The sequence below is a fragment of the Scophthalmus maximus genome, chromosome 7 (genome assembly GCF_022379125.1).
Source record: "Scophthalmus maximus strain ysfricsl-2021 chromosome 7, ASM2237912v1, whole genome shotgun sequence".
NCBI lineage: Eukaryota > Metazoa > Chordata > Actinopteri > Pleuronectiformes > Scophthalmidae > Scophthalmus > Scophthalmus maximus.
The window spans coordinates 23,613,609-23,641,133 of record NC_061521.1 but is presented as its reverse complement, the minus strand read 5'-3'; the positions used below and the strand labels follow the sequence as shown (position 1 = coordinate 23,641,133).

At 38.6% G+C, this 27,525-nt stretch overlaps 2 protein-coding genes across 3 annotated transcripts; both read right to left on the bottom strand.

Moving 5' to 3' along the window:
• Positions 1 to 971: 971 nt before the first annotated feature.
• LOC118315113 (myosin heavy chain, fast skeletal muscle-like) lies at positions 972 to 12,198 on the bottom strand. The gene is made up of 41 exons (XM_047333018.1): positions 12,153 to 12,198; positions 11,967 to 12,007; positions 11,120 to 11,341; positions 10,901 to 11,044; positions 10,653 to 10,809; positions 10,531 to 10,558; positions 10,341 to 10,449; positions 10,153 to 10,245; positions 10,003 to 10,066; positions 9,824 to 9,922; positions 9,633 to 9,736; positions 9,379 to 9,517; positions 9,139 to 9,257; positions 8,543 to 8,692; positions 8,279 to 8,449; positions 7,880 to 8,183; positions 7,726 to 7,790; positions 7,535 to 7,622; positions 7,312 to 7,429; positions 7,099 to 7,222; positions 6,680 to 6,816; positions 6,341 to 6,596; positions 6,015 to 6,257; positions 5,753 to 5,929; positions 5,520 to 5,665; positions 5,326 to 5,416; positions 4,833 to 5,222; positions 4,574 to 4,700; positions 4,363 to 4,481; positions 4,085 to 4,281; positions 3,623 to 3,806; positions 3,366 to 3,531; positions 3,106 to 3,230; positions 2,678 to 2,986; positions 2,375 to 2,578; positions 2,139 to 2,264; positions 1,882 to 2,052; positions 1,675 to 1,779; positions 1,488 to 1,583; positions 1,247 to 1,378; positions 972 to 1,070 (listed from the first exon to the last, which is right to left on the bottom strand). The coding sequence occupies exons 3-41, from the start codon at positions 11,324 to 11,326 to the stop codon at positions 1,050 to 1,052; spliced, it is 5,805 nt and encodes a 1,934-aa protein (XP_047188974.1). The 5' UTR covers positions 11,327 to 11,341; positions 11,967 to 12,007; positions 12,153 to 12,198; the 3' UTR covers positions 972 to 1,049.
• A 2,808-nt stretch (positions 12,199 to 15,006) lies between these two features.
• LOC118315112 (myosin heavy chain, fast skeletal muscle) lies at positions 15,007 to 26,144 on the bottom strand. 2 transcript variants are annotated; one of them, XM_035642128.2, is made up of 41 exons: positions 26,077 to 26,144; positions 25,834 to 25,875; positions 25,051 to 25,271; positions 24,832 to 24,975; positions 24,584 to 24,740; positions 24,462 to 24,489; positions 24,272 to 24,380; positions 24,084 to 24,176; positions 23,934 to 23,997; positions 23,756 to 23,854; positions 23,566 to 23,669; positions 23,310 to 23,448; positions 23,057 to 23,175; positions 22,675 to 22,824; positions 22,412 to 22,582; positions 22,013 to 22,316; positions 21,813 to 21,877; positions 21,622 to 21,709; positions 21,393 to 21,510; positions 21,182 to 21,305; positions 20,786 to 20,922; positions 20,450 to 20,705; positions 20,119 to 20,361; positions 19,857 to 20,033; positions 19,624 to 19,769; positions 19,432 to 19,522; positions 18,943 to 19,332; positions 18,689 to 18,815; positions 18,478 to 18,596; positions 18,200 to 18,396; positions 17,746 to 17,929; positions 17,489 to 17,654; positions 17,287 to 17,411; positions 16,860 to 17,168; positions 16,564 to 16,767; positions 16,329 to 16,454; positions 16,071 to 16,241; positions 15,865 to 15,969; positions 15,673 to 15,768; positions 15,268 to 15,399; positions 15,007 to 15,108 (listed from the first exon to the last, which is right to left on the bottom strand). In XM_035642128.2, the coding sequence occupies exons 3-41, from the start codon at positions 25,255 to 25,257 to the stop codon at positions 15,088 to 15,090; spliced, it is 5,805 nt and encodes a 1,934-aa protein (XP_035498021.1). In that variant the 5' UTR covers positions 25,258 to 25,271; positions 25,834 to 25,875; positions 26,077 to 26,144; the 3' UTR covers positions 15,007 to 15,087. The 2 variants fall into 2 exon arrangements, with proteins under 2 accessions (XP_035498021.1, XP_035498020.1); XM_035642127.2 differs by having other exon boundaries at positions 15,007 to 15,399.
• Positions 26,145 to 27,525: the final 1,381 nt, after the last annotated feature.

The window sequence follows — 27,525 nt, the reverse complement described above, 5'->3', positions numbered from 1 at the left end:
TTCTTATCATAAAGATGATGTATAACTTATATAATCAAAATTAAGTAAATCTTAATAGAACTGCAACTATTGTTCATGAAAAATTGAGTTACATATTTTACAACAATTGTACAATATTTTAGCATTAACCCACAGAGACTGAGGATGTGTCTTGACCCCTCTTATTTAGAATGTTTTTTTGTTTTGTCTTTTGAATAATGCTAGGCTAGTCAGGTCTAAATGGTTGCTCAATAGTTAAGGGAAGCAAAGACTAAATCACGATATATTTTGACTGCTTTTCTTTTCTTTAGCAAACATACTTTGGATTGAGGTTTTATTCAAATCAAAATTGACAAGTTTTTGCAGCATGAGGCAGGAATATTTGTTTTCCAGCGACTGCCAGCTCTTTTCTTATCTGGTAGAACAACATGGATCTGAAGAGTGTGGAGATTGATAATTCTCTCAAAGCCCGGCATGTGCTTTGTGTTAAACATTAATTTGAAACATATAACTCAATTAACTCTTCTTTCCAGTCATCACATTCAAGTTATTGAGCTGTATGATTGTTAAAGTGTGGCTTGTTGCCTCAAAATGAGGCTGCTTAGTGAGGATTTTTTCTTGAATAAGCCACCTGTTTATACAGGTTCATGCCAAGATTACATGTAGGTATTATAGTGTCATTAGTGAAACTCCCTTTCCCTTTACCAGTTTTTCTAATTTCTCTTGTGAATTGTAACTTGGTCCCAGACCTTGATAATGAATTCTCTCTTTGCTCTTCTTTCAGTTGCCTGTGCACAAGAAGTTTGTATATTTGGTGACTGTTTACTAGGTTTGTATACCATATATGTGAAATGTTTCACAATTTAGTGTCAAGTCAACTTAGTTTTTGCATTCCAAGAAAGATTGAAGCATGTCGCCTAGCTGTGTATCCTAAAATTATCCAAATCTTTGTTTCTCATAGGAAATACAATGAGATCAAATCAATACAGACATGATTTTTACATGAAAATGTATTTTATTTTGGTATATTTCACATCATATTATATGAGTGGAAACAACCCATTGGTTCTTTACTCAGCGGCCTCTTTTCCCTGTAACAAAAATAAAAATCAGTACTTACATTCCATATATTCAAATTTACACATCACACTTTGCATACCCAGAAGTTTTGGCTGTTATAAATTTAACAAATATGATAATATTTCTTCATGACTTCGTCATCATATTTATATATACATTTCTTAAGCTTGACTGTGGAAGAATTTACCTTTCCGGTGTCACGGCTCTTGGCTCTCAACTTGTTAACCTGGGACTCTGCGATGTCAGCGCGCTCCTCAGCCTCCTCCAGCTCATGCTGAACCTTCCTGCACTTGGAGAGGTGAACATTGGCCTGCTCCTCCTGGAATACAATACATAGTAAAATGTTTTAATCGTTCAGGCCAACAGATGTATTGTACATGAAATAGTATTAAGTTTTCATTGTTTAAAAATAAACGTTTTGCCCTTACCGCTTCCTCAGCCTGCCTCTTGTAGGCCTTCACCTTGAGCTGCAACTTGTCAACCAGGTCCTGCAGCCTGGTAACATTTTTCTTGTCCTCCTCAGTCTGTTGTAGAAAATACATACATTTTCATATTTTGATTAAAGTAAAGTATTAGAATTAATTTGTACTATGTGATTTGAATATGAGAATATACCTGATAGGTGAGTTCTTTCACTCTCCTCTCGTATTTGCGGACACCCTTAACAGCATCTGCTCCACGTCTCTGCTCAGCCTCAACTTCTGTCTCCAGCTCACGCACCTTGAGAAAACCACAAAATGTATTCAGTGATTAGGATACAGGTGATTTTTATGTTTCCTTACCTTTGTTCATCTGTGTAAATTTGTGACCTGACTGTCTTACCCTAGACTCCAGTTTCTGGAGCTGCTTCTTGCCGCCCTTCATAGCCAGGTTCTCAGCCTCATCCAGACGGTGCTGCAGGTCCTTAACAGCGACCTCCAGGTTCTTCTTCATCCTCTCCAGGTGAGCGCTCGTATCCTGCTCCTTCTTCAGCTCTTCTGCCATCATTGCGGCCTACCAAGCATAAAGTTTAAAATAGAAGTGTCATAAAAAAGCACATTTTAGCAGGAGTGCAATAGTGAAAGGAAATTTAAGCCTACATCAGTGATGGCCTTCTTAGCCTTGTCCTCTGCATTCCTTGCTTCCTGAACAGTGTCATCAACTTCACTCTGGATCTGGACCAGGTCAGTCTCAAGCTTCTTCTTGGTGTTCAGAAGGCTTGTGTTCTAAAAGAGGAAAAGATTGAGTCATTAATGTCACCAAATGCTTGATTTCAATGTTATTTTAAAACTCATTTTATTTATTAATTATAGGAAATAATAATTGTATTGTTCACCTGAGAGTGCAGAAGTCCAACACGCTCACTGGCATCCACTAGTTCCTGTTCAGCGATTTTGCGACCTCTCTCTGTCTGTTCCAGAGCAGCTCTAAGTTCATCAATTTCAGCCACCATGAGACCGTTCCTGCGATCCACCATAGCAGCTTGTTCCTTGAGGTCATCCTGGGCTCTGACAGCATCGTCAAGGTGCAGTTGAGCATCCTAGTGAAAAGAGTATCAAGACAATATTCACATGAACACCATAATAAAGGTTCCCCCACTACTCTGTAGTATTTACAACGTTTCTATGTTTAACAATACCTTCAGCTGTGCCTGCACATTCCTCAGCTGCTTCTGGGACTCAGCAGCCTGGCGATTGGCATGGCTGAGCTGAATCTCCATCTCATTCAGGTCTCCCTCCATCTTCTTCTTGATTCTCAGGGCGTCGTTCCTGCTCCTGACCTCAGCATCCAAAGTGCTCTGCATGGAGTCAGTCACCCTCTGACTGTTTCTCTTGATCTGCTCCATCTCCTCATCTTTTTCTGCCAGCTTCCTGTCCACCTCACCCTTGATCTGGTTGAGTTCCAGCTGGACACGCAGGATCTTGGACTCTTCATGTTCCAGAGTTCCCTGAATATATCAATGTGTAAAAAAAAAAAATCTTTGCCTTCAGACTTTTCATACCAATTTACAGTATTTTCCCACAATTTGTATTATATTTATTCTTTGGAAAATATGTAAAAATGTACCTCAGCTTCCTCAAGAGCTGTCTGGATCTCAGCTTTCTCGGTCTCCACCTGCTTCTTGGTCTTTTCCAGCTCATGGATGCTCTTGCCAGTCTCACCAATCTGTTCAGTCAGATCGGAGATTTCCTCTGCAGAGAAACACATGTGTTGAATATAATCAAGCCTTAAAATATAAAATATGAATACTTTATTTTAACACATACAGACATATGTTGAATATCTAACTGAATTATAATTGCTGACAAATTCGGGTAGGAACTCACGTTGCAAGTTCTTGTTTTCACGCTTCATGGTCTCCAGCTGATCCAGAGATTCCTCATAAGAGTTCTTCATCTTGAACAGTTCAGTGCTGAGAGAACGAGCCTCCTTCTGAGCTCCTTCAAGTTCTGACTGACCCTCCTCGTGCTTTTGTTTCCACTCTGCCAACACCTGAATGACACAATTTATACGGTTCAGGTTGATATGTAGAAATAAAAAGACTAGTCCTAAAAAAATTAAATGAGTTTTACGACTTGGTCACCTTGTCAAAGTTCCTCTGCTTCTTGTCCAGGTTAGCAGCCAGCCCATTAGCCCTCTCAACATCTATCATGAGGTCCTCCACCTCACTCTGGAGCCTCTGTTTGGTTTTCTCCAGAGATGCACACTTGGAGTTTACAGCCTCGATCTGTTCCTCAGCCTCCTGAAGACGCTGGGCAAGCTTTTTCCTTTTGAAATATAAAAAATGTACATTTGTCTCTTAACGAAAACCTTGAATTTACAAATACCTAGTAATTTTTACAGATACTTTATTTTTTGTATATTATTAAAGAATTTAGATAAACACTAAATTGGTGCTGCATAGCAAAGTGTTACTTAACAAATAACAAGAAAATAACTTAATGTTTCAATAAATTGGATGTGCTAATATTGACCCCAGCCATTTTCTGTTGAGCTACAAGTAATGCCACACGTCAGGAAATTGAACTACTTGAATTTCACTCACTTGGACTCTTCAAGCTCCTCAGTGCGCTGGATAGCATCAGTTTCATACTTAGTTCTCCACTGAGCCACCTCACTGTTGGCCTTGGACATTCCACGCTGCAGCTCAGCCTTGGCCTCCTGCTCCTCCTCAAACTGTTCCCTCAGCAGATCACAGTCATGGCGGGCTGATTGCAATCCATGGGCAAGAGCATTCTTGGCCTAATGTGAGAAATATAATTGAATGTACGTAATTTCTAAATCTTATTAAATAATACCAGGACATCCTTAATTTTCTCTTACCTTAACCTCCTCCTCAATCTGTCTCTTCAGCTCCTCAACCTGCTGTGTGAAGGCCTGTTTGCCTCTGGTCAACTGGGAGACAAGAGCTTCCTTCTCTTCAATTTGACGGCCAAATTCACCTTGTGTGAAAAAATTATCACACGTTACTTTATATTCAGTTTCTCTGTCACACACTGAAGATCACTGTAGTTTAACACTGTCTGATACATACCATTTTCTGTCAGGAGACGTGCTTTCTGTGCACTCACGTCATTGATTTGACGGACATTTTCATCATTCTTGGTCTTAATTTCGCTAAGTTGGTCCTCAAGAGTACGGCACATCTTTTCAAGATTTCCCTTGAGAGGAAAATTAAACAGAAAAGCGACTTTATTTGCTATACAAGTATATCAACCATAATGTTATTTCATGTATAGATCATATACATTTACATTACATTAAATTTCTATACTTTTTAATTTATTATATACCTTTGCTTTGGCAACAGCCTCCATGTTGCTGGACAGGTCGTCAATCTCCATTTTGTATTCACTCTTTTCCTTTTCAAGCTTCTGCTTGACACGCTGGAGGTTGTCGATCTGCTCTCCCAGCTCAGCAACGCTGTCAGCCTGCTTCTTGCGAAGAGCAGCAGCAGTGGCTTCATGCTGCAGAGTGGACTCCTCAAGGTCACGACGGAGCTTCTGGAACTCAGCCTCACGCTTCTTGTTCATCTCAATCTGAGCAGCAGTGGCACCACCAGCCTCCTCCAGCCTCTCACTGATCTCCTCCAGTTCCCTGGAGAGATCAGCCCTTTGCTTCTCAACCTTGGCACGAGCTGCACGCTCAGCCTCAATCTCCTCCTCCAGTTCCTCAATACGGGCCTGTTAAATGTAAATGCGTTGTCTTTTAGTCATCTTTCAATGTTAAAACACAACATACCGATAACATGCAGTAATGTTATATGTAACACAATATGTCAATTACCTGAAGCTCCTTGATCTTCTTCTGAAGCTGAGCGCCCATTGACTGCTCATCCTCAATCTTGCTTAGGAGTTGACTGGTTTCAAAGTCCTTCCTGTGAGAGTGACAAAAATCATAGTAAGCACTCATACATGCTATTGAAAATGTCTAGAATAATTATGGTTATTTTAATGGGGAAGGAGACTAAATGAAGTTACTTTTTCAGTTTCTCGTCCGACTGCTGCTTGTCATTCTCAAGATCCATGATGGATTCCTGGGCCAGTTTCAGATCACCCTCCAGCTTTCTCTTGGCTCTTTCAAGGTCCATACGCAGCTTCTTCTCTTGTTCCAAAGAACCCTCGAGCTGCACATTGACACATGGAGTTTTTAATTATCCTGTTCAAAATAAAAGTTTTGTTTTGTAATCCTAAGTGAGTGAGTTTAAACTTACATCATCGACTTGCTGCTCAAGCTTGGTCTTGGCCTTGGTCAAAGTGTTAACTTTGTCTTCCTCAGCCTGGAGGTCATCCAGAGTCTGCTGATGAGCCTCCTGAAGGGCTTTCTTCTCCTTGGTCAGCTTAGCAATGCTCTCATCTTGAGATGCCATCTCCTCTGTCAGGTTCTTGACCTATGTTCCCAAACAAGTTATTGTTATTAAACAGTGAATAATCATGATTTTATCTGATATGCTGGATAAATTACTATTTACAAACCTTGTTCTCAGTGGCGTGTTTCTCTTTCTCCACCTTGGCCAATGTAAGCTCCAGATCATCAATATCCTTCTTAAGCTCAGAACATTCATCCTCCAGCTTTCTCTTCTTGGCAGTAAGCTCGGAATTGATTTCCTCTTCATCCTCCAGTCTCTCAGTTGTTTCTTTGAGTTTGGCCTCCATCTGAATCTTACTCTTGATGAGTCCCTCACATCTTTCCTCAGCATCGTTTAGATTCTCTGATTCCTGTCATTGTATATACACATGAAATGTTAGCACATCAACTTTTGATCCACAAAGTTACAGCAGTCAGTCTGATGTGTACTTACTGATGCCACTTGGAGCTGCAGATCATTCTTCTCCTGCAGAAGAGACACCATCTTCTCTTCCAGTTCCTTCTTCTTGGCCAGGGCAGTAGCCAAATCTGTGGTCATCTTATCATAGTTCTCTTTCATGTTAGCCAGCTCCTTCTCAGTTTCAGCAGTCTTCAGCAGAGGCTTGATCTTGTAGTACACTTTCATCCATGGCCAATGTTTCACATTCATGAATGAGCGGACGTTGTACTGGATGGTATAGACTGCTTCCCTGTGGACAAAATAAAAATTGTAATTAAATTGATTTGTTAACCCCCCCATGACTGTGTCCATAGTTATTGGTTTTAGACATGCCTCCTTGCTGTCATCTTCACAAATTCCTTTCTCATGAGGTAAGCACGGCAGAGAGCCTGGGTCATTGTGACCAGAGTTGCGAGCTTGTCATCTCTCATCTCCTCAAGGGTACCCAGCAGACCAGCCTTGAAGAACACCTGAATAAACAGAAAATAGAAACAGACTTTTAAGTATCCCAAATCGTTGAAGACTCATAAGGAAAAGGTATTTCATAAATAGCCATGTGATGACTGCTCTGTATCTATACCACAGATTCATAATTTCATTTTTCTCATTTTTTTTTTCATGTGGTCAAACTTTGGACAAAATTATTTAAACCACATGAAAAAGTTTGAAGTAGACTACAAGTTAACAGCCAAGCAGGTGTCAATTCTTTTTATTATTATATTGAATTTAAACAAGGAATGCATGGGTCTTACCTTTGTGTGTCCAAATTTGTACTCATCATGGTTAACATCAATTGATCCAAGCAGCTTCTCTGCAGCCTTCTTGTTGTCAATGAACTGGCCCTCAGGGATGACACTGGCATTCAATACCTTGTACCTTTTATGAGAGGAGTAATGGTGTTTGTGAGTTTTTGTTTTGTAGTTTGTTTCAAACAGTGTAAATGTTCAAAATAAATTAATTGATACCTCTGCTTAAAGTCAGCATAAAGGATTCTGCTGGGGAAACCTTTTCTGCAGATTCTGATACCCTCCAGCACACCATTACACCTGAGCTGGTGGATGACCAGGAAGTTCTCCATCAGACCTGTTGTAAAGACATTTCATAACTTCTTGAAATTGCACAAAATTAGATAAACCATTAAAACAAAACCAAGCTATTCAGCAAAAACTAAATTGAAATGATGCATACCTGGAGTCTTGGACTCATTGGGAATCAGGCAGCGCACAAAGTGAGGATGGGTGCTCCTCAAGTTAGTCATCAGCTTGCCCAAGTTCTCCTATAGATACAGAATAGTAAGTCTTGTCATGAAATCTAACATTTTAGTTTGTGTATGAACTGAGATGTGATGTTATTCCTCAGTTTGTAATATTAAAGCTTACCCTAAACTGTGAAGACACAGTCTGCATAGAACCACCCTTCTTCTTGCCTCCCTTCTTGGTAGTATCTTTAGATAATTTGAAGTAGAAACATTTTGTTAGAACAATATAATCATCAAATATGTTTTAATTTATTGAAGTTAATTATGTATCATACCCTCAGCAGCAGGAGGAGGATACAGGACAGCCACCAGTTTAACTGAGGACTTTGCGTACAGCTGCAGAACAGACTCATTCAGTGGGTCCTTGTTCTTGTCCAGCCAGCCAGAGATATTGTAGTCCACAGTACCAGCATAGTGCACCAGGGAGAAGTGGGCCTCAGCCTTGCCCTTGGCGGGTTTTGGCTTCTCAAATGCTCTGTTTTTGCCAAGATGCTGATCATAGAGCTTATTCTTGAAGGATGTGTCTGTAGCCTTGGGGAACATGCACTCCTCTTCAAGGATGGAGAAGATGCCCATGGGCTTGATGAAAATGCAAAGAATATATCAGTATATCATGACTTGACAAGATTCTTTAGCAGAATTACAAACAGTAATTTCCCCAAATGTATGTGTACCTTTTCAATCAGCTCAATGCAGGCAGCCAAGTCCATGCCAAAGTCAATGAACTCCCAGATAATACCCTCCTTCTTGTACTCCTCTTGCTCCAGGACGAACATGTGGTGGTTGAAGAACTGTTGCAGTTTCTCATTGGTGAAGTTGATGCACAGCTGCTCCAAGGTGTTGAACTGCGAGGGGACAAATAGTCAGCATAAACCCTCACAGGCAATAAGGAAGACTTGCTCATATTTCAATGATGGGTTGTGGGGGATGAAACTTACATCAAAGATTTCAAAGCCAGCAATATCCAGGACACCAATGTAAGAGTTCCTTTGCTGCTTAGTGTCCAACATCTGGTTGATACGGATAACCATCCACAAGAACATCCTCTCATAGATAGACTTGGCCAGGGCTGTCACTGAGTTTGACACCTGCAGAAAAACAATATGACATTTTTAGACAGCTTTGTAAATTCTGTATTACTTTTATCCTGAGCTTCTTCTGATAGAAATTAATTAAACAATCATAATATATATATATATATATATATATATATATATATATATATATATATATATATATATACTATGTCTCTGATGACACTTGATTTATTGCACATTGTGCATCTAGCGTTTAATGTTTAAACCCTATTGAAGTTTTTATTTTAATGAAATCTGTTCTGCTGTCATACTGTTTTCAAATAGATATCTCTGATGACAATAGATTTACTGCACATTAGCATTTAATGTTCAACCCCCCAAAGATGGAAATAATTTAACACTGCCATTGCATTTTTATGAACTCTGTTCAACTGTAATTCCTGAACCTACCATGAATTCAGTTTCAATTCAAAACACTATTAATAATTTATGTTTACCTGAGGTACAGTCTGTCCCTTGGTGACATACTCATTTCCGACCTTCACTCTGGGATAGCACAGAGCCTTCAGCATGTCAGCAGAGTTCAGACCCAACAAATAAGCAACCTTGTCAGCATCTGAAAATACATTAACGATACACAGTTAATACATTCAATTTTGACAGTGATTGTCCCTCATGACAGAACAGAAGCCAATGTGATTGAGAATTTAAATACTTAAAAATAAATAAATACTTGCCTTCTGTGCCATCAGGCTCAGCCTGCTCCTCACGCTGCTTCTGCTTGAACTTCATGTTACCATGGTGGAGCACAGCACCAGTCAGCTTGTAGATCCCTGTCTTGTCTTCAGCAGTGAAGCCCAGGATATCAATAGCGTTCTGTGTTCAGAAGAATAATCCACAAAACATCAGGACTTTAGAATATGCATTGAAAAGATCACTTTATATATCACATCAAATGCTTGCAACATGTTAAAATATTAAGATCACTCACATCAGTGGCTTCCAGCTCAACTTTGTCATCAATGCTGGCTACAGTGATCTGACCCATGCTGATCAGTGGGAAGTCATAGGGGTTGGTTGTGATGAGGGCCATGTCTGAAAATCAAAGAAGGGGTAAAAAATTCAATACAGTTTTTCACAAAAAGTCTGTTTAAAAATTGTGTATCAACTCTATTAGCTTACCAATAAGCCCAGGTATGTGGTTTGTCATCATCTGGTAGAAGATGTGGTAACCCCTCTCATCAGAAAGCTGGTATGTTACTCTTGACTTCTCCAGCAGATCTAAGAATGTTGTTCATTAGTCTCAACCTGGCCAATTCTCAATTTCAGCCATTTGTTTTTCTATGAGGATTGTTACTTACATGTCTCAATATCAGCACTAGCCAGTTTGCCAGTTGTGCCGAAATGAATTCTGATGAATTTACCCTGTTTACAGTAGAGAAATTGTTAGTCTTCCCACACAGCCAATGTTTAACAAGAATTTTCTTTTGTAAAAATCAATCCATACTTACAAAACGAGAAGAGTTGTCATTCCTCACAGTTTTGGCATTACCGTAGGCCTCCAGCAGGGGATTGGCTGCAATAATCTGATCCTCCAGTGAACCCTATAATCCAAGTTTAGAAATTAAGTCAGAAAAGGACTTTCCTTCTGGTTACATACTCTATACTGCTACTACTCTGTCTTGTCATCATAACATACTTGAATTTTGCCAGCTTCTGGCTTCTTCTTATCTCCTCCCACTGAGATTGTTGCAAAGTATTGGATGACACGCTTGGTGTTCACAGTCTTTCCAGCACCAGATTCTCCACTGGGTATAAACACAGACTTATAAGAATTTGATCAAGATATTTGATGATGTGAAACAAAGTCAAACATTTGTCAAACTTACGTGATCAAAACAGACTGGTTCTCCCTATCTGTTAAAATAGAAAACAAATGAATTGACCATGTATTTCTGCAACAGAAACCTCAAATGATTACAAATTCCGCAATGTAAAGTTAAGGACGTACCAGTAAGCATGTTCTGAAAAGCGTTGTCAGAGACAGAGAAGATGTGGGGTGGAGCCTCCATACGCTTCTTGCCTCTATAGGCACTTACAACTTCAGCATCGTACACTGGGAGCCACTTATAGGGGTTCACGGTGGCACAGAACAATCCAGAGTAGGTCTGAAATTGATTGTTGACATATAACAGTTAATTCTTTATATGGTTTTTCAATTTCAGTATTTCTCATAGTTCTTTAGAAATATTGTCTTACGTAGATCATCCATGCTGCATAACGCTCTTTGAGATTATACAGGACAGAGGCTTCATTGAGATGGGTCATCATGGCCATGTCCTCAATTTTGTCGTACTTGGGAGGGTTCATTGGAGTGACGTCATCTTCTTTAACTGTCCTCTCCTGCAACATGACATTGGTCACAATTAGAAATTATCACATTTAACTTCTAGTTGAGTCTGACTTTGTGATACAAACCTCCTGAGTGTCCAGGACTTTGACAGTGACTTTGCCACCATCTTTCTTGATGATTTGTCCCTTCACGTACAGCTCTTTGGCATCGGCCACATAGCAGGCAGCCTTGGCATCAAATGGTTTGTTTTGAGCCTCAATTCTCTCCTTCTCTGGCTTACGGAGGTAAATGGCAGCTTTGCCATAAACGGCCATCTCTGCGTCCGTACTCATGGTGGCAGATTACTTCTGTGAGTTAATAACAAATAACAGTTGTCTTAATTATCTATGTTAAAACTAGTATCATCAGCGAATGTATAAGAACAAGTACATAAAGGGGTATTAAGTGATCTTAATCCAATACACTTTATGTTAAATTCGGTGAATATTTCCTCACGCTCAGCTATCTGTCAGTTCTTTGTGTGCTAAATTGAAAACAAAAGAAATGGTGTGTACTGCACCCCACAACAATGCGTGTGCAGTTTGATATCACCATTCCCCGACACGTTAAGAGACTTGCTAGTGAATAATGCTAAAACTCAAGGGTTTTGGCATAGTGGTGTGCAGATTGCACAGCATTTCTTATTCCCGAGGTTGCGGGTTCAAGGCTCGGTTAGTGCAGTAAAATCATCAACAACAACAAAGAGAAACAAGCTTTCTCCAAAATTGCTTACTGCCCCTTTAATTAACATATCTTTTTTCAATTTACGTCTGTCCTTCAACATAAGTGACTGGACCTGTGCTGAATTATTATTGATATTGTTCACACTAACTTGCACTTTTGACAAAAGTGGATTGATTAAGATTAACTAATCAACTACACCAAATGTTTCGCATGAAATGCATATTCATGAAAATGAAGAGTTTCTCATACCTGACCCTCTTAATGTCAAAAGTCTGTTATATTCCACAATCCTGTTGAAATCATATAATATATTTTCAGTTACTGATGCAAGTTTAAAAGCAACAATTTGTTCAATTGGCATATTGCTGATATATAGAAATATATATACAATTAAAAATATTTAAATACTCTCAAGCAGACAGAAGATAAGCCTACCACAAGCTGGAGTCGTCAAGGATCTTCTACCACACACTGCAAAGTATTGGACCCCTTATATTGGTTTCAAAGTGCACATGCTGCAAAAGTTAATTATGGGACCTGTTCCAAACGTGGTGTGTGAATAACAGTTGTGGCAGACAGCCAAATGCAGCATGCGTTGATGCACCATATGTTCAAGATTTTAGAGAGGCAAATTCCTTTTTCTAAAAAAATTTAAATCAAAATGTTTTTTCTTGGTGTCTTGCTTTTGAATACAAAGTTATTCTAATTAATTCATATAAGGCATCTACAGACCATGGCCCAGTAGCTGCCTTTGATGTGATGACTGTCAACACTTAATGACCTTAAGGAGCATTTTTAGTTGTCCCAGGGATATGCTTAATTTTGAATAATCACACCTGTCTCCTTAGGATTCATAGTATCTTGCATTCCACATTGCTTTATGCCTTTGCCACAATAAGACCTTCATAGGCTTCATTTTTTTTGCATCTTTATAAGTCTAATCATCAAAGTTTCGTTGTTTTGGTTGTTACATTGAGAACTTTCTATAATCTTTAACTGAACATTTTGATTTATTTTGTTTCTATAATAAGGTTGCAAATGGAATCCAAATTGACTACAGCTGTTGTCCTTTGCGAACTAGTGAGATTTAATTTACATGCACAGTATCATTTACCTCACTCAAGCTCTGCTTTGTATTTATAAGGCTTAAAGTCTCCTGTTAAAAAAGGATACCTGATGCAAACACTTATTTGATTTGTGAAACAGTGAATGATTTGAGTAATCCATCATAGTCGGTTGCAACACCAGCTGCTGCTGCGTCTTAGATGATTTCAGAGAATTCCTTATATCCTCAATGTCTGCCACCAACAGACTGACTACTCTTATTGGGGGATTTTTTTTGTATCCCTATTTAATGTGACATAAGTCCTGTAAACAGGAAATTCATTCCTTAAAAACATAAATGTAACTCCATAGTTTGATTTCATGGCAATGTATTTTTAGATGTTTTTCAGACTTAGCTAGTTTGACTAAAAAATATATGCTCAATACTAACTTAACTTCAATCAATTATATTATCTTATGTTAAAAAAGAAAAGAAAATTAGTTACAACTTCAAAGTGTACAGGTCTTTATAGACATTCTAAATTCAATATTTAAATAAATAGATTGATAGATAGATAGATACTTTATTTATCCCAAGCTGGGAAATTATTAATATAAAAATGTTTCATGGATTAAAAAAGTGTTGCTCTTATAAACATTATACTGTAAAACAGTTCTCTATGTTTGAACTATTGTGGTCTGAAGGATTAGAGCAGATAATTTCACCACAAATACAGATTACTAGGTCTTCTGCACTCAAACACGTGGATTGGAATCCTAGCATTGAATGTGTTTCGCTTACAAAGCAGAAGTTAAAAAGGTTTGAGGTCTTTGACAAAATATTTAATTCAACAAATTTGGGTGCTTTGTTTGATTTGCATATTTTTTTAAAGAAATTATTTAATTTGTTTGAGTAAAATGATGGTTTATTAAAATTGTAAATACAAAGTTGTGCAAATAGTTAAAAATTACATTAATAATGATGATAATGCTAATGGTTAAGAGGATATTTCTTCATAAGAAATACATAATGAAAACTATATTATAAACTATTTCTTTTGATTAAGTGTAAGAGATATGTATGTGTTTTATACTCAATATATAAAATATATGTCAAGCTATACACACTTACTGACTCTGCAGACATTTTAAAGCAAATACATTTCTAGCTCACACATCAGTGGACTGTAAGTCCCTGCACTGCACTTTAAAAAAAGAAATGTCCACATTATACTTTCACCCAATAAAGTGACATTATGTTGTTATTTGAATAATAAATACTTTGACGATGAAGTGTACCCAATAATCGCTTATGTCACACTACCTCTCAAGAAAGCTTTTTATAAATATGGTTAAGGCACCTTAAAATAGCTGGTATAGATTACTTGAGGCAGTGTCATATTTCATAAGCTCCCTTATCAGGAGATACTGTACAAATGTACAAGATTATAAGAGGATTGTTCACATTTGGTTTTATTTAACTGTTATTATTACATTATATTTAATATTTATGAAAGTTAATTCAATATATTGTTATAATGATTCATTATATTGTCATTTTGTTCTGCTAGTGCAGCTGAATTAGAATATCTTTATTGTTATTATAAATAGAATCTTTCAATGAAATATGGAGAGCTATTTCTTCAGTGCACAACAGTTAAGTTAAAAAGTGGCGTTTTGTTGAGAATTTTTTGTGATCAGAGCCAAAAATGTGTATACTATGTATGTGTATATGTATATACTGTGATTCTGGGATACCAAATTCTATTGTGCTGTCTTCAATCCTGATAATTTTGGTAGTTAATTTATTTTCATGCGAATCTTCCAGATTACAATTAAAGTGACTCGAGTTGAAGACATTTGATTTTCTTTATTGTGTGGTTTTTTTTTTAACCCTAGTCTGTTTCCCCCGACATCTACTGGTCATTAGGTCCCACAACAAATAATGGACAAGCATATTGGATACCCATTCCACCTTCACATCAATGTCTTTGGGTTACTGTTTGGCTGAAAACTTGACAATGAGTTACAAAACAATTCAAATTGTGCTTCACTACAGAAACAAGACTACTATTGAAAAAATAAAAAATAATTTGAAACAGTCTGCATTAATGATTGGAAATATGGATTTGTTACTGTCTTTTTTGTTTAGACAAGATTTCTGATTGGACATTACAAATCATTATAATCTCACATTAGGTACCTTTGATGGGAAGCAAAGATATAAAAACACTAGACAGCAAGATTAAAATCAACAGCTTAATCTTTATTGTGTCAGCATTGTATCATATTATATGATTCATCATAGCTTGCCTTTCATTGTGCTTTACTCAGCTGCTTCTTTTACCTGTAAAAACAGATACATGTTTTTTGTGAGTTACAGTTTAATAAGCTTTAGGTGACAGTTAATTTTGAACACATTTTGCAAAGTATTTAGACCTAATACGATGTAAACATAATGTGAAAATTAATAAATTAAGGTTTATTGTTGTTTGACCAGACTGACCTTGCCAGAGTCACGGCTCTTGACTCTCAACTTGTTGACCTGGGACTCTGCGATGTCAGCACGCTCCTCGGCCTCTTCCAGCTCATGCTGGACCTTCCTGCACTTGGACAGGTGAACATTGGCCTGCTCCTCCTGGAATACAATACAAGGTAAAATGTTTAATTGTTCAGGCCAGCAGATGTATTGTACATGAAATATGATGTGGTATTTTCACCATTTGTTTATTTATTTAATAAATATTGACAATGCTCATTAATTGACAGTTAGTTGTATCTGCTATTTAAAGAATCAAGTTGTCATTGTTTAGGTAAAATGTTTAATTGTTCAGGCCAGCAGATGTTTTGTACATGAAATATGACGAAGTATCAAATTGTCATTGTTTACAAACAAACGCTTTGCCCTTACCGCTTCCTCAGCCTGCCTCTTGTAGGCCTTCACCTTGAGCTGCAACTTGTCAACCAGATCCTGCAGCCTGGTAACATTTTTCTTGTCCTCCTCAGTCTGAAGTAGAAATTACATAGAGTTTCATGTTTTAATTGGAAGTTTAATATTAGATGAATTTGTACTATACACAAGAAAATGTCAATGTGTATATACCTGATAGGTGAGCTCCTTCACTCTCCTCTCGTATTTGCGGACACCCTTAATAGCATCTGCTCCACGTCTCTGCTCAGCCTCAACTTCTGTCTCCAGCTCACGCACCTTGAGAAAACCACAAAATGTATACAGCGTTTAGAGTCCAGGTGTGTTGATGTTTTCTCACCTTTGTTCATCTGTGTAAATTTGTGATGTGGCTGTCTTACTCTAGACTCCAGTTTCTGGAGCTGCTTCTTGCCTCCCTTCATAGCCAGGTTCTCAGCCTCATCCAGACGGTGCTGCAGGTCCTTAACAGTGACCTCCAGGTTCTTCTTCATCCTCTCCAGGTGAGAGCTTGTATCCTGCTCCTTCTTCAGCTCCTCTGCCATCATTGCAGCCTACCAAGCATAACATTTAATTAGAAGTGTCATGAAAGGAGCATGGTTTAGCAGGAGTACAAAAGTAAACATAAAATTTAAGCCTACATCAGTGATGGCCTTCTTAGCCTTGTCCTCTGCATTCCTTGCTTCCTGAACAGTGTCATCAACTTCACTCTGGATCTGGACCAGGTCAGACTCAAGCTTCTTCTTGGTGTTCAGAAGGCTTGTGTTCTTAAAGAGGAAAAGATTGAGTCATTAATGTCAACAAATGCCTGATTTCTATGCTATATTTCTATGCCATTTTATTTTTTATTATTGAAAATATAATTGTATTGTTCACCTGAGAGTGCAGAAGTCCAACACGCTCACTGGCATCCACCAGCTCCTGTTCAGCAACTTTGCGACCTCTCTCTGTCTGTTCCAGAGCAGATCTAAGTTCCTCAATTTCAGCCACCATGAGACCGTTCCTGCGATCTACCATAGCAGCTTGTTCCTTGAGGTCATCCTGGGCTCTACAAGCATCGTCAAGGTGCAATTGAGCATCCTAGTGGATAGAATATCAGGAAAATATTCACATGAACACTAACATGAATGTATATATTGTAGTTTATACAATATTTCTACGTCTTATGATACCTTCAGCTGTGCCTGCACATTCCTCAGCTGCTTCTGGGACTCAGCAGCCTGGCGATTGGCATGGCTGAGCTGAATCTCCATCTCATTCAGGTCTCCCTCCATCTTCTTCTTGATTCTCAGGGCGTCGTTCCTGCTCCTGACCTCAGAATCCAGAGTGCTCTGCATGGAGTCAATCACCCTCTGACTGTTTCTCTTGATCTGCTCCATCTCCTCATCTTTTTCTGCCAGCTTCCTGTCCACCTCACCCTTGATCTGGTTGAGTTCCAGCTGGACACGCAGGATCTTGGACTCTTCATGTTCCAGAGTTCCCTGAATATATCAATGTGTAAAAATTCTATCTTTGCCATCAGACTTTTCATACCAATTTAAAGTATTTTTCCACAATTTGTATATTTGTTTATTCTTCAGAAAATATGTAAAAATGTACCTCAGCCTCCTCAAGAGCTGTCTGGATCTCAGCTTTCTCTGTCTCCACCTGCTTCTTGGTCTTTTCCAGCTCATGGATGCTCTTGCCAGTCTCACCAATCTGTTCAGTCAGATCAGAGATCTCCTCTGCAGAGAAACACATACAATTTACACATTACACATAATACAATATACTTGCTAACACAATCGGGATATGAACCCACGTTGCAAGTTCTTGTTTTCACGCTTCATGGTCTCCAGCTGATCCAGAGATTCCTCATAAGAGTTCTTCATCTTGAACAGCTCAGTGCTGAGAGAACGAGCCTCCTTCTGAGCTCCTTCAAGTTCTGACTGACCCTCCTCGTACTTCTGTTTCCACTCTGCCAAAACCTGAATGACACAATTTATACTGTTCAGTTTGATATGTAGCAATAACAAGACGAGTCCTAAAAAAATGAAATGTGTTTTACGACTTGGTCACCTTGTCGAAGTTCCTCTGCTTCTTGTCCAGGTTAGCAGCCAGCCCATTCGCCCTCTCGACATCAATCATGAGGTCCTCCACCTCACTCTGGAGCCTCTGTTTGGTTTTCTCCAGAGATGCACACTTGGAGTTTACAGCCTCGATCTGCTCCTCAGCTTCCTGAAGACGCTGGGCAAGCTTTTTCCTTTTGAAATATAAAAAAAATTACATTTGTCTCTTAACAAAAACCTTGAATTTACAAATACATTGTAATTTTAACAGATGATGTTTTTTGGGGATTTAGATGAACACACTAAAATTCCGCTGCTTAATAAGGTTTTACATAGCACGAAACAAATGACAAGAATATAAATTAATGGTTCAATAAATGCAATGTGCTAGTATTGAACCCAGCCATTGTCAGTTGAGCTACAAGTAATGCCACATGTAGTTTACCTATTTAAATTTCACTCACTTGGACTCTTCAAGCTCCTCAGTGCGCTGGATAGCATCAGTTTCATACTTAGATCTCCACTGAGCCACCTCACTGTTGGCCTTGGACATTCCACGCTGCAGCTCAGCCTTGGCCTCCTGCTCCTCCTCAAACTGTTCCCTCAGCAGATCACAGTCATGGCGGGCAGATTGCACTCCATGGGCAAGAGCATTCTTGGCCTGATATGAGAAATGTAATTGAATGTGCATAATTTCTAAATCTTATTAAATAATACCAGGACATGCTTAATTTTCTCTTACCTTAACCTCCTCCTCAATCTGTCTCTTCAGCTCCTCAACCTGTTGTGTGAAGGCCTGTTTGCCTCTGGTCAACTGGGAGACAAGAGCTTCCTTCTCTTCAATTTGACGGGCAAATTCACCTTGTGTGAAAAAATTATCACAGGTTACTTTATATTCAGTTTCTCTGTCACACACTGAAGATCACTGTAGTCTAACACTGTCTGATACATACCATTTTCTGTCAGGAGACGTGCTTTCTGTCCACTGACGTCATTGATTTGACGGACATTTTCATCATTCTTGGTCTTCAGTTCGCTATGTTGGTCCTCAAGAGTACGGCACATCTTTTCAAGATTTCCCTTGAGAAGAAAAAATCATTTTATTTATAATTCAGTACAAGTATATCATTCCTAATGCTATTTCATGAATAGATATAAACATGATATATAGTACTTTGAATACTTTACTATTTAATTTATTATATACCTTTGCTTTGGCAACAGCCTCCATGTTGCTGGACAGGTCGTCAATCTCCATCTTGTATTCACTCTTTTCCTTTTCAAGCTTCTGCTTGACACGCTGGAGGTTGTCGATCTGCTCTCCCAGCTCAGCAACGCTGTCAGCCTGTTTCTTGCGAAGAGAAGCAGCAGTGGCTTCATGCTGCAGAGTGGACTCCTCAAGGTCACGACGGAGCTTCTGGAATTCAGCCTCACGCTTCTTGTTCATCTCAATCTGAGAAGCAGTGGCACCACCAGCTTCCTCCAGCCTCTCACTGATCTCCTCAAGTTCCCTGGAGAGATCAGCCCTCTGCTTCTCAACCTTGGCACGAGCTGCACGCTCAGCCTCAATCTCCTCCTCCAGTTCCTCAATACGGGCCTGTTAAATGTAAATGCATTGTCTTTTAGTCAAAATAAAATGTTCTTGACATACTTAAAAGATGTGGTAATGTTATATGTAACACAATATGTCAATTACCTGAAGCTCCTTGATCTTCTTCTGAAGCTGAGCGCCCATTGACTGCTCATCCTCAATCTTGCTTAGGAGTTGACTGGTTTCAAAGTCCTTCCTGTGAGTGACAAAGTTCATAGTAAGCACTCATGCATGCTATTGAAAATGTCTAGAATAATTATGTTTATTTTGATGGGGAAGGAGACTATATTTAGTTACTTTTTCAGTTTCTCGTCCGACTGCTGCTTGTCATTCTCAAGATCCATGATGGATTCCTGGGCCAGTTTCAGATCGCCCTCCAGCTTTCTCTTGGCTCTTTCAAGGTCCATACGCAGCTTCTTCTCTTGTTCCAAAGAACCCTCGAGCTGCACATTGACACATGGAGTTTTTAATTATCCTGTTCAAAATAAAAGTTTTGTTTTGTAATCCTAAGTGAGTGAGTTTAAACTTACATCATCGACTTGCTGCTCAAGCTTGGTCTTGGCCTTGGTCAAAGTGTTGACTTTGTCTTCCTCAGCCTGGAGGTCATCCAGAGTCTGCTGATGAGCCTCCTGAAGGGCTTTCTTCTCCTTGGTCAGCTTAGCAATGCTCTCATCCTGAGAGGCCATCTCCTCTGTCAGGTTTTTGACCTATGTTCGCAAGCAAGATGTTATTATTTAACAGTGAATAATCGTGATTTTATCTGAGATGCTTGATATATTATTATTTACAAACCTTGTTCTCAGTGGCGTGTTTCTCCTTCTCCACCTTGGCCAATGTAAGCTCCAGATCATCAATATCCTTCTTAAGCTCAGAGCATTCATCCTCAAGCTTTCTCTTCTTGGCAGTAAGCTCGGCATTGATTTCCTCTTCATCCTCCAGTCTCTCAGTTGTTTCCTTGAGTTTGGCCTCCATCTGAATCTTACTCTTGATGAGTCCCTCACATCTTTCCTCAGCATCGTTTAGATTCTCTGATTCCTATGTCATTGTATAAACACATTAAGTGTTAGCACATCAACATTTGATCGACAAACATCAAAAATGACAGTGTCTGTTGTGTACTTACGGATGCCACTTGGAGCTGCAGATCATTCTTCTCCTGCAGAAGAGACACCATCTTCTCTTCCAGTTCCTTCTTCTTGGCCAGTGCAGTAGCCAAGTCTGTGGTCATCTTATCATAGTTCTCCTTCATACTAGCCAGCTCCTTTTCAGTTTCAGCAGTCTTCAGCAGAGGCTTGATCTTGTAGTACACCTTCATCCATGGCCAATGTTTCACATTCATGAATGAGCGGACGTTGTACTGGATGGTATAGATTGCTTCCCTGTGAACAAAATAATTGTCATTGAAATTTAGATTTTTTTCCACCCTTTGACTGTCCATAGTTTTTTGTTTTATACATGCCTCCTTTCTGTCATCTTCACAAACTCCTTTCTCATGAGGTAAGCACGGCAGAGAGCCTGAGTCATGGTGACCAGCGTTGCCAGCTTGTCATCTCTCATCTCCTCAAGGGTACCCAGTAGACCAGCCTTGAAGAACACCTGAATCAACAAACAATAGAAAGAGACTTTTAAGTATCCCAAATCGTTCCAGACCCCTAAGTAAAAGGTGTTTCATAAATGGCCATGTGATGACTGCTCTGACAGATTAATAATTTCTCCCTTTCATTTGGTCCAACTCTGGAAAAAATTATTTAAATCACTTGAAAATGTTGGAAGTACATTGCAAATTAACAGCCAAGCAGATGTCATTTTTTAAAAATAATTATACTGAATTAAAACAAGGAATGCATGATCTTACCTTTGTGTGTCCAAATTTGTACTCATCATGGTTAACATCAATTGATCCAAGCAGCTTCTCTGAAGCCTTCTTGTTGTCAATGAACTGGCCCTCAGGGATGACACTGGCATTCAATACCTTGTACCTTTAATGTGAGGGAAATGGTGTTTGTGAGTATTTGTTTTTAGCTTGTGTCAAAATTGTAAAATGTTCAAAATATATTCATTGATACCTCTGCTTGAAATCAGCATAGAGGATTCTGCTGGGGAAACCTTTTCTGCAGATTCTGATACCTTCCAGTACACCATTACACCTGAGCTGGTGGATGACCAGGAAGTTCTCCATCAAACCTGTAGGAGAGACATTTCATAACTTCTTGAAACTGCACAAAATTAGGTAAACCATTATTACAAAACAAGCTATTCAGCAAAAACTAAATTGAAATGATGCTATTTGCATACCTGGAGTCTTTGACTCATTGGGAATCAGGCAGCGCACAAAGTGAGGATGGGTGCTCCTCAAGTTAGTCATCAGCTTGCCCAAGTTCTCCTATAGATACAGAAAAGTTAGTCTTGTCAGAAAATTCAACATTTTAGTCTGTTTATCAACTGAAATGTGATGTTATTCCTAAGTTTGGAATATTAAAGCTTACCCTAAACTGTGAAGACACAGTCTGCATAGAACCACCCTTCTTCTTTCCTCCCTTCTTGGTAGTATCTTGAGATAATTTGAAGTAGAAACATTTTGTAAGAACAAGACTTAATGTTCACAGAGACGCATGTTACATTTAGTATACAGTATTTATAATCATAACATATGTTTTGATTTATTGTAGTTAATTCTGTATCATACCCTCAGCAGCAGGAGGAGGATAGAGGACAGCCACCAGTTTAACTGAGGACTTTGCGTACAGCTGCAGAACAGACTCATTCAGTGGGTCCTTGTTCTTGTCCAGCCAGCCAGAGATATTGTAGTCCACAGTACCAGCATAGTGCACCAGGGAGAAGTGCGCCTCAGCCTTGGTCTTGCTGGGTTTTGGCTTCTCAAATGCTTTGTTTTTGCCAAGATGCTGATCATAAAGCTTATTCTTGAAGGATGTGTCTGTAGCCTTGGGGAACATGCACTCCTCTTCAAGGATGGAGAAGATGCCCATGGGCTTGATGAAAATGCAAAGAATATATCAGTATATCATGACTTGACAAGATTCTTTAGCAGAATTACAAACAGTAATTTCCCCAAATGTATGTGTACCTTTTCAATCAGCTCAATGCAGGCAGCCAAGTCCATGCCAAAGTCAATGAACTCCCAGATAATACCCTCCTTCTTGTACTCCTCTTGCTCCAGGACGAACATGTGGTGGTTGAAGAACTGTTGCAGTTTCTCATTGGTGAAGTTGATGCACAGCTGCTCCAAGGTGTTGAACTGCGAGGGGACAAATATTCAGCATAATCCCTCACAGGGATAAGGAATAGTTGGTCATATTTCAATGATGGGTTGTGGGGAATGAAACTTACATCAAAGATTTCAAAGCCGGCAATATCCAGGACACCAATGTAGGAGTTCCTTTGCTGCTTAGTGTCCAACATCTGGTTGATACGGATAACCATCCACAAGAACATCCTCTCATAGATAGACTTGGCCAGGGCTGTCACTGAGTTTGACACCTGTAGAAAAACAAAGAAAATTTTAGACAGTCTGTCAACCATTTTGTAAAATTCGGTATTACATTTATCCTTAACTTCTTCTGATAGAAATTATCATGAGACTTGATTTATTGCATATTGTGCATCTAGCATTTAATGTTTAAACACTATTGAAGGTTTTATTTTAATGAAATCTGTTCTGCTGTCATACTGTTTCTATCTGGACTATTGGAAATTGGTACTTTATGTTTACCTGAGGTACAGTCTGTCCCTTGGTGACATACTCATTTCCGACCTTCACTCTGGGATAGCACAGAGCCTTCAGCATGTCAGCAGAGTTCAGACCCAACAGATAAGCAACCTTGTCAGCATCTGAAAATGGTTTAATCATACACAGTTAATACATACAATATGTGACAGTGATTGTCCCTCGTGGTAGAAAAGAAACCAGTGTGATTGAGAAATGAAATACTGTTTTTCACTCTGATATGGTTCTAAATACTTGCCTTCTGTGCCATCAGGCTCAGCCTGCTCCTCACGCTGCTTCTGCTTGAACTTCATGTTACCATGGTGGAGCACAGCACCAGTCAGCTTGTAGATGCCCATCTTCTCTTCACCAGTGAAGCCCAGGATATCAATAGCGTTCTGTGTTCAGAAGAATAATCCACAAAACATCAGCACTTTAGAAAATGCATTGAAAAGATCAGTTTAGATATCACATCAGATGCTTGTTAAAATATTTAAAATATTAAGATCACTCACATCAGTGGCTTCCAGCTCAACTTTGTCATCAATGCTGGCCACAGTGATCTGACCCATGCTGATCAGTGGGAAGTCATAGGGGTTGGTTGTGATGAGGGCCATGTCTGAAAATCAAAGAAGGGGGAAAAGAATTCAATACAGTTTTTCAAAAAGGCTGTTTTAAAATTGTGTATCAACTCTATTAGCTTACCAATCAGCCCAGGTATGTGGTTTGTCATCATCTGGTAGAAGATGTGGTAACCTCTCTCCTCAGAAAGCTGGTATGTTACTCTTGACTTCTCCAGCAGATCTATGAATGTTGTTCATTAGTCTCAACCTGGCCAATTCTCAATTTCAGCCATTTGTTTTCTATGAGGATTGTTACTTACATGTCTCAATATCAGCACTAGCCAGTTTGCCAGTTGTGCCGAAATGAATTCTGATGAATTTACCCTGTTTACAGTAGAGGAATTGTTAGTCTTCCCACACAGCCAATGTTTAACAAGAATTTTCTTTTTTAAAAATCAACCCATACTTACAAAACGAGAAGAGTTGTCATTCCTCACAGTTTTGGCATTACCGTAGGCCTCCAGCAGGGGATTGGCTGCAATAATCTGATCTTCCAGTGAACCCTATTATCCAAGTTTAGAAATGAAGTCAGAAAAGGACTTTCCTTCTTGTTACATAGTCTATACTGCTACTACTCTGTCTTGTCATCATAACATACTTGAAATTTGCCAGCTTCTGGCTTCTTCTTATCTCCTCCCACTGAGATTGTTGCAAAGTATTGGATGACACGCTTGGTGTTCACAGTCTTTCCAGCACCAGATTCTCCACTGGGTATAAACACAGACTTATAAGAATTTGATCGAGATATTTGATGATGTGAAACAAAGTCAAACATTTGTCAAACGTACGTGATCAAGACAGACTGGTTCTCCCTATCTGTTAAAATAGAAAACAAATGAATTGACCATGAATTTCTGCAACAGAAACCTTAAATGATTACAAATTCCGCAATGTAAAGTTAAGGACGTACCAGTAAGCATGTTCTGAAAAGCGTTGTCAGAGACAGAGAAGATGTGGGGTGGAGCCTCCATACGCTTCTTGCCTCTATAGGCACTTACAACTTCAGCATCGTACACTGGGAGCCACTTATAGGGGTTCACGGTGGCACAGAACAATCCAGAGTAGGTCTGAAATTGATTGTTGACATATAACAGTTAATTCTTTATATGGTTTTTCAATTTCAGTATTTCTCATAGTTCTTTAGAAATATTGTCTTACGTAGATCATCCATGCTGCATAACGCTCTTTGAGATTATACAGGACAGAGGCTTCATTGAGATGGGTCATCATAGCCATGTCCTCAATTTTGTCATACTTGGGAGGGTTCATTGGAGTGACGTCATCCTCTTTAACTGTCCTCTCCTGCAACATGACATTGGTCACAATTAGAAATTATCACATTTAACTTCCAGTTGAGTCTGACTTTATGATACAAACCTCCGAGGTGTCCAGGACTTTGACAGTGACTTTGGCACCATCTTTCTTGACGATTGTTCCCTTCAAGTACAGCTCTTTGGCATCGGCCACATAGCAGGCAGCCTTGGCATCAAATGGTTTGTTTTGAGCCTCAATTCTCTCCCTCTCTGGCTTACGGAGGTAAATGGCAGCCTTGCCATAAATGGCCATCTCTGCGTCCGTACTCATGGTGGCAGATTTTTCTGTTAGGTAATAACAAATAGGATTAATCTTATTCATCTATGTTAAAACTGATTCCATCACCGAATGTAAAAAACAAAACCACGTACTTAAAGGGGCAATCAGCGATTTTAAATCAATACACTTTTTGTAAAATTCAGTGAATATTTCCTCACAGTTGGCAGGCTGTTGGTTCTGTGTACTAAATTCAAAACAAAACCAATGGTGCGGACTGCACCCCACAACACTGCGTGTGGAGTTTGTAATCATCACTCCCCAACATCTTAAGAGACTTACTCTTGAATAATGGCCTAGTGGTTAGCCCCTCGGTCTCCTACACCCAAGGTTGCGGTTTCGAGGCCCGGTTAGTGAAGTAATATCGTCAACAAGAGACAAGCTTTCACCAAAATTGCTTACTGCCCCTTTAATTACATATCTGTATTCAATTAACGTCTGTCCTTCAACATAGGGTTAACATTATAATGCATTTTTGACAAAAGTGGATAGATTAAGATTAACTAATCAACTACATCAAATGTTTCACATGAAATACATATTCATGAAAATAAAAACAGTTTCTCGTACCTGACCCTCTTTATGTCAAAAAGTCTTTTATATTCCACAATCCTGTTGAAATCATACAATATATTTTAAGGTATTGATGCAAGTTTAAAAGCAACAATTTGTTCAATTGGCATATTTGTGATATATATATATATATATATATATATATATATATATATATATATATATATATATATATATATATATATATATATATATAATTAAAATATCAAATATTCTCAAGCAGACAGAAGATAAGCCTACCACAAGCTGGAGTCGTGAAAGATCTTCTACCACACACTGCAATGTCCGACTGGACTCCTTATATTGGTTTCAGATTGCACGAGCTGCAATATTTAATTATGGGAGATATTCAAATCATGGTGTGGATATCACTGGTGGCAGACATCCATTTGCAGTGCTCTTACATGCACCATGTTTGAGATTTTAGAGAAGCCAATTCCTTTTTCTAAAACGGTTTTGATCAAAATCTATTTTTCTTGCTCTCTTGCTTTTGAAACTAATTTTTATTTCATCTCATGATTAGTCAAGGTATCATTTAAAATATTTTTAAAAAAGGGAAACAAAGGTCTTCTACTTAATTCATATAAGGCATCTACAGACCATGGCCCAGTCGCTGTCTTTAATGTGAATACTGTGTCAACTCCTAATGTCGTTCAGGATCCTTTGTTTAGTTGTCATACAGATAAGCATCAATTTTGTTAATCACACCTGCCTAGTCGGCTTCATAATGGCTTGGATTCCATAATGCTTCACGCCTTTCCACAACAAGACTTTCATAGGCTTCAAATTGTTCGCATCCTTATAAGTCTAACCTACACATCAAAGTGTTGTGGTTTTGGTTGTAAAATATTGAGAACTTTCTAGAAACTTTCTCTGAACATTTTGATTCATTTATGTGTTTCTATTATAAGGTTGCAAGTGGAATCCATTACTGCTGTAATGAATGAAGTTGACTGCAGCTTTTGTTGTCCTTTGAGAATTAATGAGATCTAAGTTACATGCACAGTATCATTTACTTCACTGAAGCTCTTATGTGTATTCAAAAGGCTAAAAGACTCCCATTAAAAAAGGATGCCTGATGCAAACTTTTATATGATTTGTGAGACAAATAGTCCACTCTGCCTTAGATATGTCACCACAAATACAGCTTAACAGGTCTTCAGCACTAGAGGACTTGGATAGGAATCCTAGCATTAAATGTGTTTCGCTTAAAAAGCAGAAGTTAAAAGGTTTGGTCTTTTTACAAAATATTTAATTCAACAATTTGGGAGCTTTGTTTGATTTCTAATTATTTTTAACAAAAAATAAATAAATGTGTTTGAATAAAATAATGGTAAATTTAAATTGTAAATACAATATTGTGGAAATAGTTTAAAAATTACATTAATAATGATGATAATGTTAATTACTCTGATGAAATTGCTTCATCAGAAATAAAAAAATGAAAACTAAATAACTATTACTTATGAATAAGTGTAAGAGATATGTCTGTGGTATTCACACTCATATGTCAAGCTATTAACACTTTTACTGACTCTGCAGTCATAGTAGAGCAAGTACATTTCTAGCTCACACACATCAGTGGACTGTTAACGTCACTGCACTGCACTTTCAAAACAACATTGCAAAATTGACAATTGATAAAGTGACATTATATTGTAATTTGAAATATGAAAAGTCTTTTCTGAC